General features: G+C 34.7%; 1 protein-coding gene across 3 annotated transcripts in view; it reads right to left on the bottom strand.

Moving 5' to 3' along the window:
• Nucleotides 1–1,087, bottom strand: part of Nost (Nostrin) — a 123,530-nt gene extending 122,443 nt beyond the window's left edge. For all 3 annotated transcript variants that reach the window (XR_016142113.1, XR_016142112.1, XM_089093271.1), the window contains exon 1: nucleotides 948–1,087. Coding sequence is in view for 1 of the 3 variants with exons in the window: in XM_089093271.1 (XP_088949397.1) it covers nucleotides 948–1,039 (92 nt within the window). In the remaining 2 variants the exon portion in view is untranslated. The remainder of the gene's footprint in view (nucleotides 1–947) is intronic.
• Between the last annotated feature and the right edge of the window lie 11,413 nt (nucleotides 1,088–12,500).

Here is a 12,500-nt window from a genome sequence, read left to right as displayed (position 1 = left end):
GTACTTTTATGGTTGAATAGTAATAATAATAATATCATTGAACTATACACATTTTGGTGTCTTTCAATTAATCAATCAATCAACCTTTTATTTTTAAATAAATGAACAAACGAAACAATTAACATGAACATTTCGACTCAAAGCAATGCTTGTACGAGTCCTATCCGATATTGGTAAACAAATTTATATCACACTATGAAATGAAAAGAGAAGAGCTGATAACATAAGAGAGGGATAAAGAATTAGAAAGGAAAGAATTGAGACGAGGTGGAGTCAAAGAAGGAGAGTGAGAGGATAAGATACAAACGAAAAATTGAGACATTAACTCATGCAGTATCCAATACTGTGTAAGAGAGGTATCCAATACTGTGTCCAATCTGTGTAAGAGAGGTATTAATTCTTAGAAAACGGATCGCTTGCATCAAGATGTACATACTGTACTTTTATGGTAGAATAATAATAAAAATAATAATATTGAACTATACACATTTTGGTGCCTTCTAATTTTTAGAAAGGGGATCGCTTGCATCAAGATGTATATACTGTACTTTTATGATTGAATAATAATAATAATAATATTGAACTATACATATTTTGGAATCTTCTAATTCTTAGAAAGCGGATCGCTTGCATCGAGATGTACATACTGTACTTTAATGGTAGAATAATAATAATATTGAACTATACACATTTTGGTGTCTTCTAATTCTTAGATAGCGGATCGCTTACATCAAGATATATATACTGTACTGTAATTTCTTTATATTTTGTTTGGCTATGTCGGATTTCAACCAATCACAGGAAAAATCCAGGGGACGAGGGTTGATCTTTCACATAACTATTATCACTATCTATGTGGCAGCTACTTACGCAGGGAGAAGGCATTAAGTCTAGATTTAATACTATTCATTCCTAGTACCCCTTCAGCACAATATGCATCCACTTACTTGTGAAGCTCTGACTCCGCCTCCATTTCTGAACCAACAGCTTGCCATGCAGCTGCTATTGTGCCACTTGACTCACGAGACACTTTCATCATTTTGGCTGCTAGCTTACTCAATCCTTTTGCATAGCTTGCATCCAAATCAGACCTGGAATATATTGTCAAGAAATGATTCCTATGAGCAGACAATTATCATAGACGAACAGAATTTATTTGGAGAGAATTTAGTGACTCAAAACACTTCTTTGTTTTTAATGGCCAAATATTTCTCAGAGAAAAACCAATCAGGTTCTAAAAAGGCGGAGTTATGTGTCTCCCCAAAACTTGTATTTTCTTACGAGAAATTCAGCTAAATTAAAAAAAAATTGTTTCGTATATAATTACGTAACAAAAGCTTATATTTTACAAACAAATTTTTTTTTCTTTCCTTTTTTTCCTTTCTTTTTTTTTTTTTTAATTGAGAAAGGCTAAAGGACGTGGGGCCGAAATATTTTTTTTAATTAAAGTGTTGTTTTGTTTGTATTTTTTGTTCACTGCTTTTTTTGAAATTAAAACCCGTTGTTTTTTTAGCGTAATTTTTTGTAAATGGAAAAGCAGTGTAGTCTTAGAAATTATTTGTATTTTCTTGTGCGTCTAGATTTGTCAGTTAACTTTAGGGAACTGATTTTTAAAAGATGAGGCTATTTTTTCTTCAAAAGTAAGGAATAACGGCTTTGACTTTTACTGGCTTAAAATTTCACACTAAAGAACCAATCAGATTTTAGGTTCTTTAAGATTCGACATAGCAACAACAGTAAAGAAAAGAACAGGTAAAAAAAAAGAGGCGGAGCGATTCCACTCCTTCTATCACCCGCTTAAGGAGCAATGTGATTGGCTTACGGATGTACGTCACAAAACAAACCGTTGGGAGTCGATCAGTTCCTTCACAAAAGGCATTGAGGCCAGGGTTGCCAACTGGACATATTTTATGTCCAAAGGACATATTTCTATGTGCCTGGACATAATGACATAATAGGGCAAAGAATGGACACATTTTAGACATTTGGGACATAAAGTGGACACATTTTCCAAATTTATGACGTAAAAACAAATTACTTTCATAAAAAAAATGTCACTCATCACCAAATGAGTGCTAAGACTTATATCTACTTATTTTTTAAGCTCTGTATTGTATTTTTCCAGGGTTGCTTGGTCTTCCCTGAAGCAAACTTTCTGAAAATGCCTTCAAAATTCTTTCACCTATAAATGGTATTATTAGCCCTGATTTTTACTCCCACGGTCAAGATAAAGGACAAGCTGTCGCCTTTTTCATATAAACTTACTTCCGGCTTCCGAGCGTCACACAAAAACCTCAATGAAAAGTTGATAAAATAAAACCTTTCGATTGTTGATGGTCTGAAATCAAAACAAAAGCCAAGTTGTCAAACACACGGGGTAAATTCCTTCAGTTTGAAAATTTTCATCACAGGAAAGGAGCTGAGAGAAATTTAAGTAAGTAAAAATTAAATGTTAGGAGATATAGCTAGGTGATCAGGTAAATTTTTCGCAAATTATATTACTCACTTACGAATAAAGTAAACATACCACTTAAAGCCCTTTTTATGCTCTTTCCAAATGTAACACTTATTTTTGTCAGAAAGAAACTTAACCCCCCGCTCTATATATATCCATTAAGGGTATATATTTGCACATTTGGAAGTTGGGGATAAATCCTAAACTTACCCCCAAATTACATCAGAAATAAAATTTACCCCCCCCCCCCCCCGAATGTGCAAATATATACCCTGAATTAGTATATATAGGGATGGGGTTAAGATTCATATCCGCCAAAATGAATAGCCTATTCTATTTGGAAAGAGCATATAAATAGGCATCAAGTGGCATGTTTACTTTATTCGTATGTCAATAATATGAACTGCGAAAAGTTTACCGACGGTCTCCATGTCTGGTTTCTTTATACAGTATATAGCGGTGGATACCGCATAATGTATAAGTACCTATATATACATATAGTAGTAAATATATATATAGTATACATATATACTGTATATATTTACTTAGTTTATAATACTATAAAGTAATATATATAGTATAAGCCTAAAATTGGGGCTATTGAAGAGGAGATATGTGAATAAGACAGTTTATATTTTTATAATATGCAAAAATTGTAGTTATCAAACTTTGAAATCGATTTCGCTATACTTACCTCCCAGCGCCTCTAATATGCAAACCTATAGATAGACGAATTGTATTATTCCCACATGTTTCCCCGTTTCTTGCTTTTGTCAGCATTTATTTGATTTACGGTTATACTAGTTGAAAAAAGAGTGATGCATGGCAAAATGCATGGAAAACAATTAATTTTTACTATATTTTTGCACATTAAGGAGGGAAAGTATAGTGGAATCACTTTAAAAATATATATATATATATATATATATATATATATATATATATATATATATATATATATATATATATATATATATATATAATTGAGGAGGGGACAGCCCTTTTCATATACGGAATAATTTCTGTTCATTTTAAGTTTTAATATCGCTCCTTACTTTCAGTTAAAAAAAAAACTTGTTTTTTTTTATTTAATTTCTGAACGTTTTTGAGTTAATGCAGCTTTGATGTTGGCTCACCGTACATGAATAATTATACCGAAATTTGCATATTAATTTTACTTTTTTGGTAAATGGCTTTTGTGTACTTTTGATCTGATGTAACTTACAAATTAACTTATGTAACCCCTAGTCAATACCTCACTTTTTATGCCAAAGTTACAATTTTCTTCCAGTTTTCTAAGAATGGCCCCTTAATCACAAATGCCGTTAATTAGAATAAATTTGCTCTGATGAAACTAAAAAAAAATATTTAGCACAAAGAGCAAGGTAATGACTAGGGGGCAAACACAATCATGTACGCATTAATTTCTGTTAGTTTTAAGTTTTGGCGTTGCTCCTTACTTTTAGTTGAAAAAATTGTTTTTTTAATTTTATTTCTTATTGTTTTTTTAAATAATGCTGGGAAATCCGGCGCCCCCTTCAGAGCAATGTCCCTTCCTCCGTGTAAAGATCCTCCCCCTTAAAGCCTGACCCCCCTCCCAACTACCCGAAAACATTTGCCCTTGAAATGGCTGTAGCCTTCCCAAGAACTTATCTTGTATATAAATATAGGACTTAGTTCATAACTTATAGACTGTCCCCCGAAGACTGCAGGGGTCATCCTCAAAGCCATAGTTATTGTATTTGTCGAACATGCTGAATAAAATGGCTATCTAAAAATTATGATTCGGTGACTTTGGGAAAAAATGAGCAGGGGAGGGGGCTTAGTTTCCCTCCATTCTTTTTGGTCACTGGAAAAGGGCACTAGAACTTTTAATTTCTATTCTGAATAAGCAAATCCATCAGTTTTCTGGTCTACACTAAGAAAATGTAAGGATGCCAAGGATAAAAAAAAATACAAGGATCTTTATGATTTTATGCTAACGTTATGGGGCCTGCCACACTATTCAGCCGTTGCGTAAAGACAGTTTATGCTACTGGGTAAAAACAAAACGAAAGTACAGACTTTCATTCTAATGAAAACGACTAGTTTTTTAATGCATGTCAAACAACTAATTTGGCGTTCTGGAACGACGTTGGAATCTGGGATTATACATTTTGAAATGCGCGAGAAGTACTCCGATGGCAAATAGCTAGCAAAGGAAGAAATAAGGGTGACTCTCATGCTGAACATAATTTTCAAGATGAATTCTCGCTAGAAGACTAATATTAAGCTCCCAAAAATTATTTATAGGGTTTACTTGTTTTTATGAGTTTTGTTTTTGTATTAAATGGTTTTTTTCGTTTTCAATATATATGATATTAACTAGCTATTTTGAAAGATATTTCCAAAGCGTCTTTTGGTCAATATCCCAATTGATAAGAAAAATAAAATCTAGGTTCCGAGATTTCAAGATGGACATATTTAAGACGAAACAAGGACATATTTTGGCTAAAAATGACATAATTTTGGATAGTCAAGGGACATATTTATGGACCAAAAAGTTGGCAACCCTGAAGGCCGGAATACAAGCACAAGCCAAAAATCGAGCGCCCTACGGACAACCCAGTAGGTAGAAGGAATGCATGATCCGAAACTATGTGCTACTTACAGATAGCATGGCCTTTTCCACCATTCGACGAATCTAAGACCATCTTTTCGCCTATCAAATGAAGTAAGATGCTAGAAAATCAAAAATTCAAACACAAATTCATAACTAGAACATCGAAGTTGAAAAAAAAATACTTTTGGTATTGATGCCACAACAACGAAGAACTTCGAAAAAGATATCATAGGCGCGCTTATAGGGTTGGACCTTTGGAGGGATAGTTCAGAATATTTTTCCAGGGAGAAAGGTAGGGGGGGGGCAATAAAAGGCAATGGCACTCTTGTCTTCGCCACCACGCTCAAGATCTTGTATCGCGAAAATGAGACAATAACCGGTTTCCATGGTCTACATATCAATCAATATTAGCTTCGGCAAGGTGGGAAACTACATTGTAGCTGTATTTTAATTATATATTCAGTTGATATTTTGGTTAGGTTAATTAATTTTACGTATTTAATATAATGCGATCTAGGCTGCCCCCCTTCCATAATTCTTTGTTGTAGTTTTCATAATTTTGTTGATAAAGTATGGTACTCTTCTATTAAACGGAGTCTTTTATCTAGTGTATATGGAATGTCAAACTGCAGACGCGACGAAAAACCCGTTTTAACAGGATGATTCAAGACAGCGCTGTAGAGAAATGCAATGTATAGCGTGGTTTTAATTGTGTTAAGATATTAAAAGTGTTCTTTTTTTTTCTTTTTTTATGGGGGGGGGGGACCTAGGTTAGGTTAGGTTACGTATTTAATATATGCTTTGCTTTGTCAACCCCCCCCCCACCCCTAATGTGCAAATATACAGCCCAGATTTGTTTCTAAATTATTATATATTCATCCTATTTTATTTTATTTCATTAGCATTGACCAAACTAGCACTATATAAAAGAGTCCGTTTAATAGAAGAGTACCTAAAGTATTATATATTCATCATATTTTATTTTATTTCATTAGCATTAACCAAACCTCACTTCTCGACAGAGCTTGAGTGTGGTGGCTATAAGGCACAAGTACCAAGGCAATCTTAGGCCACCATCTTAAAATTTTCTATTGGATCCTTTGAAATAATTTTAGGATGGGAGATGAAACTAAGATTGAAAAGTTGACTGTGTTAATTCAGAAGACGTTATGTAACATATCCAGGAAAAGCTTAATTTACACCCCAGCCCCACAAAAAAAACAAGTTTTGTCAATTAGTTCAGTCTGTTTTTTCCTATTTGATTGGGTTCTCAATAAATTCAGAAGTTTACCTTTTTACGAAATGCGCTATATGCTCTTTTCTCACTCACTGAAATAGTTGAAAATTGAAATTTTTCAAAATTAATTTTGCCTACGGATGTCGTTGGTATAATATTTGTTTTAATCATTTTATAATGCTTTTCTTGATAGGCTGCTACAATCGATAAATATATATTTATTACCAAAATAACACAGCGCCGAGGCAACAAACAAAATAATCGAATAATCAATGCTCTTCGAAGATAAATAAATATTTCAATAGCATATATAAAATAAAATAAAATCATTCACGTTCAAATATATTCCCAGCATTCACCTCCACGTCATCTATAGAAACCTTTCTTTATATGCCATTCCCAAATTAATATGTCTCGTTATCTTTTTTATTGTCCAATTTTTATTGGATCGCGTCACCGAAACGAACCACTCATTTGACCAAGCACTATTAAAAAATAGTTCTTTCCTTAAATCCTGTAATTTGGAAAAAGGGCTATAAGGTGTTTTTATTAGTATTAATTTTTTCAGCCTTTAGTTCAATGTTTGCCCATTTTTCTTCGTTTTGTCTGTTTTTATCCCCTCCCTCTCTCTCTCTTAAAAAAAAGAGCATTCCTCCACTTCACAATCATTGGCTTATTAGCCCATTAATTTATTCAGTGTTTGCACCTATTTTAGTATCAGGTATTTTATTCCATAGTATTCTTATTCTTATCATTATATAGCCAACCGCGTGCAAGAATACAAGGGTTCCTCCCCTTCACCCTAAAATTAGTCTCTAGATTCCACCCAGGAAAATTGAAAAATGATAGGCTAAATGCATATTTTGACATATTTGACATCCAAAAGGAAAGCCACACTAACCCCCCCCCCCACACTTAACTTAGGATTCTTTATGCTAATGACTGCAATAGTAGTTCTGATTAATCTGTCTTAATTCTTCATTCTTATCCAAGTTTCTATTGTTCATTTTATTTTGTTTCTATCTTAACCCAGTGACGGATCCAAGGGGGGCGAGGGGCGCCCCCCCTAGCGTAGTCTAAAGTAGTGTAATTTACTTAATTAACGCAAGTTTGCGTTAATTAAACTTGCTCCTAACGCAAATTTATCGGATCAACCTATTCCCCCCCTCGTAAAAAAATCCTGGATCCACCCCTGTCTTAACCAACTCCCTAAAAAGCCATTTGTCTTCTTTTTTGATCAGTGTTTGGATTTTCTTTTACAATGTCAGTCATGCACCACCATTTTGATTTTAAATCTTTTTTTTAGCTTTGATTTTTCGAAAAATAGTAAACAATTTTATTATAAGTTTTTTGCCGTAACTGGGCAAAATTACTTAAAATTTCTGTTTTACTATATTCCAGCAAAACAAGTTTGCCTGTTAAGTCCTTCATTGTGTTTTAACCTTCATTTTGAAATCTTTTGAATATGCTTCATTGTATCAAAGAGAAAGCCCAATAAATGTTGTCACAATGAAATCCAGATGTTATAATACACCAATTAAATACTTAAAATTCGCTAGTTGAATAAGGTTTTATGCCTTTTCAGTTGCTGGACAATGGACTTTTCTTGACAATTATTTTTATTATTATTTTACATAAACATTTATAAACTAGCGAATTTAAAATTAAAGAATAGTAAAATAATTTAAATTTGTATGAAACATAAAAACTTATAATCTAGCTACTGTGGATCCATATATTTGACTCACATTGATCCCTTGGATGGGATAAAAGAATAAGACTTGTAATCTAAAACTACATGCGGTTTTAAGAAAGCTCATTTTAAAACATATAACAAAAATGTTTATTCCATACATATGGAAATATATATAGGGCAACATGGATTATATATATATATATATATATATATATATATATATATATATATATATATATATATATATATATATATATATATATATATATATATATATATATATATATATATATATATATATATATATATATATATATATATATATATATATATATATATATATATATATATATATATATATATATGAAAATTTTAAGTACCCATTCGATCTCTTTGACAATGAAGACGGAATAGCACCTGCACAGAAAGATCTATTAAAAATACCCCCTGTTATCTCGACGTGTGAGATAAATTGTGCTGTTTTTGTAGTGCATCTTTGGAAACAAAATTCGCAGGCATGGATTTGGAACCTGAAGAAGGGAAAGCTGGAACAAAAAGCCCAGGGATTTGTTTACTTTTACATAGCTTATCCAAAAAAAGATCAATATACTTTTTGCACACGTGAGGGGTTTCTCTTTAAGACGGTTTGAAAGACTGACAGGTACTTGGGCTTGTAACGAACTGTTTTGGTTGATTCCCTCCTAGAAAGGTCACTAATATACCCCGTTAAAATTGGGGCTGTGGGTACTATTGAAGCATATTATTATTGTTCTCCTATCTTCTTGTTCTTACAGCAGGGCCAGGCATTTCCTCTGCCCCACCAGACACCTGAAATTCAGATATTAACCCCCCAGATAACATATTTGTTTCAGGTTAAACATATTTGTTTAACCCCCAAACTGTGTTTAGGCTCCCCAGACTATTCTTGTCATAAACTATTGCAAGTTATTATTGTCAGGTACTTTACTGGCTCAATTCATTACTCCAAGAGATTATTCTAATGATGGACAAAATACAGAAAACTATGACAATTTACTCAATAAAGCCGTGATGAATTCGCAGGATCTTTTTTTTATGAAGGGGAGATTTCGTGGGAGGCGGAAATAAAAAAAAAAAAATTTCACAAAATAGGCAAATTCCACAGAAAAATAAATAAACTACATGAAAATACTTCAATTTCTTATGTTGTAATATTTACTCAAGCAAAATGTATGTTAACCTCACCTATGGTGGCTTGGTGCTCCTATGAGTTGTTGTAAGTAGTAGTAAAAGTAATCATACCCATACACGCGGTGGGATTCCTTTCCAGGGATATTGGTCCAAATAATCCTATCAAAATTGGACAGTTAAAAATAATTGTGCATTAAGAAGTACTTTTTTAGTTTTAACTACCTCCTCCCCTTCAGAAAAAATTCTCTCTCATGTTTCCTTCTCCCCAAAGGTTAGATTCTCTCTCATGTTTCCTTCTCCCCAAAGGTTGGATTTGTGGTCGCGTGTGACGTTGATTACACCTAGTAGCAGATTAAAAATAGGCAAACAATTTTACCTTACAGTGACGTTGATTGGAGTCCTGTAATTGATGAGAAGGATCCGAACCAATCATTAGATAAATTTTATTATATTATGAATGAAAAGCTTGATCTTTTTTGCCCGTATAAGAGCACGAGAGGAAAGAAACTTACCCCAAAAAAAACTAGGATAAATGAATCACTTTTGAGATCTATTAATGAGAAAAATCGTTTTTATAAAATTAGAATAAAATACGGAAATAAATATAATGCGTTGTTAAAATTACAAGAATATACTGGCAAGGATCCTTAGAGTAAGTGAAAGACTTTATTATGGAAAATATTTTCGAAATTCAGATTCCCCTAGAAATCTACTCGTTTTCAACTCGTTTTCCGCCTCACCAATTTGTATTTTTGTGACATGAATTTTTTTTTACTTTACAAGTCATTTTTCACCCATTTCAAATTATTTAATTACTTCCCAATATTATCAATATATGTAGATCCGATGACAGTGGAATAACACAACATCAAAGTTTCCCCCTCTTGTTTGGTCTCCCTTGCATAAATAAAACAACAAAAACGAGTGATTGGGAACATCAAAAAATTAAACAAGCACTATTGTAAAGTATTTAACATCAATTCGAGAAGCATTTCCGGGTATCTCCTGTCTTAGTTAGTTGGGCATTTATGCGTCAACGATAGCGGTCCAGGGGGGAGCTCTTGGGACTAAAAGCTAGTCGTGGGAAAGGGGTCGTTCCCAGGGCTGGAACTTCCGTTCCAGGAAAGTTACATTCTTCGCTCATTTCTAAAGGGAGTCCATCGTTCGCCTTCGTCGTAGCTAGTTGATCTTGTGCTACCTTATTTTCTCTGTGTGTATTCTCACGTTATTCAATAAAGACCTTATACCAACGTTTATCGTCTATCTTTGGCATGCCTCACGGGATGGGTTTGTTGCACTGCGAGATGGTACTGATGCCTCGCAGGGCGGTTTGGCTACCCAGGAAAAGGGCGCTGGCTTTAAGGTCCCGTGGGATGGTACTGATGCCTCACGGGATGGTTTTGTTGCACTGCGAGATGGTCCTGATGCCTCGCAGGGCGGTTTGTCTACCCAGGAAAAGGGAGCTGGTTTTTAGGTCCCGTGGGATGGTACTGATGCCTCACGGGATGGTTTTGTTGCACTGCGAGATGGTTCTGATGCCTCGCAGGGCGGTTTGGCTACCCAGGAAAAGTGAGCCGGCTTTTAGGTCCCGTGGGATGGTACTGATGCTTCACGGGATGGTTTTGTTGCACTGCGAGATGGTACTGATGCCTCGCAAGGCGGTTTGACTACCCAGGGAGAGGGAGCTGGTTTTAATGTCCCGCGAGATGAGATTGATGCATCGCAGGACGGTTTTGATGCCTCTTGGGATGAAGTCCTTGTTGAAGAAACAAGGACAAAATTGGAAAATATACCATGGTTGAAACATCTTGTCGATGGAATGTTCATGAGTGATGGTGTATTGTACTACAAATCCAGTATGAATGGAGATCTAGAATGTGCAGAAACACCAAAACTGATGATCCCCGAAATGCTGATTGACACAACGATTAAATTAGCTCATGAACATCCCCTAATAAGTGCACATTTAAGTAGCCAAAAGACGCTACAAAATCTTCAGGCTTATTGTATTTTCAAAAATATGGGGAAAAGAGTAGACATAGTTTGCAGAAATTGTCAGGTGTGTCTCCGGAAAAATAAATTCCATGAAATCCCCCCTCCACCGTTAGGTCGGAGTGAAGATCCTTCTCATGTCGGTCACATGTGGAGTATGGACACTGCTGGACCATTACCGGAAACGGATGAAGGGTTTGAGCATGTAACAGTAGCTGTAGAACATTTCACAAAATTTGTAGTTCTCGAGAGTGTAAAGAATATTTCCGCAAAGTCGATTTTGAAGTTTTTAAATGAAAAAAATATTTCTTATTTTGGGTTATTTGATATATTGCTCACGGATAAACATGCAAGTTACCGTTCTAAAGTGGTGGAGGATTTCTGTGCTAAGCACAAGATTGATCACCGATTTTCTAGTGGCTATAACCCATTTTCGAATGGGTTATGTGAAAACCGAGTAAAGGCTTGGAAAAACATATGCAAGGCCTACTGTTATGAATCCGAGTCGAATTGGTTGGAGTATTTTCCAAGTATTCAACTGGTACTCACTAGCGCTATTTCATCAACCACGAAATTTCAACCCTTCCAACTTATGTTCGGTCGACAACCGATTTCCTATCTTGATTTAAAGTTACTGCGACCGCGACGGGACGACTTCAACAGTTACGAAGAATTTGCAGCTAGCCAAGTCCAACAGCTTTTCTACCTCCATAGTGTTTGTCGCAAGGAAATCGAAAAATCAAGAGAAGTTCAGGCCGGACAATATAATAAAAACAACACAAAAATTCCAAGGTTGAAAGAGGGAGACATTACCTATGTTCAGGATATGGCATGCAAAGGGTTAAAATTAAAATTTCGCGGTCCATACATAATAATAAAAGTAATACAACCAAACCAAGTTTTCCTACTAAAGGAACTAGACGGAAAGGGTACCAGAAGAATAGTAAACATCAGACTAATGAAACCAGTCAAAGACCCCTCCGTATTTCTTGCGAAAAATCCAGAGTACTCTGAGTATGTAAATAATAAACCAATCACTAAAGAACCGGAAAAGACATTAAATGATGTTGGGCGTTTAGGTCAGCGTTTAAAAGAAATTTCTTTATGTATAGATGTACCAGTAGCACAGCAACAAAGTTTAAGGAATAAAGGTAACTCAAGCACCGCCTACTTAGAATCAAGAAGCCAAAACGGGGAATTAACAGTCCAGGAGTCCAATACCATCAACCCATTATTTGTGGATGTAAACACAGGGGATACTCACCATGACATGACTAATGTATCTACTATTTTGTCGAAACATACTAGCCCTACAAGTAATACTGTCCGGGAGAGTAGCACCAATAAT

This window comes from Artemia sp. Qi Xiang Cuo, chromosome 8, assembly GCF_049724085.1.
Source record: "Artemia sp. Qi Xiang Cuo chromosome 8, ASM4972408v1, whole genome shotgun sequence".
NCBI classification, from domain to species: Eukaryota; Metazoa; Arthropoda; class Branchiopoda; order Anostraca; family Artemiidae; genus Artemia; species Artemia sp. Qi Xiang Cuo.
The sequence above is the reverse complement of the archived record's forward strand: the minus strand, read 5'-3'. Positions and strand labels throughout refer to the sequence as shown.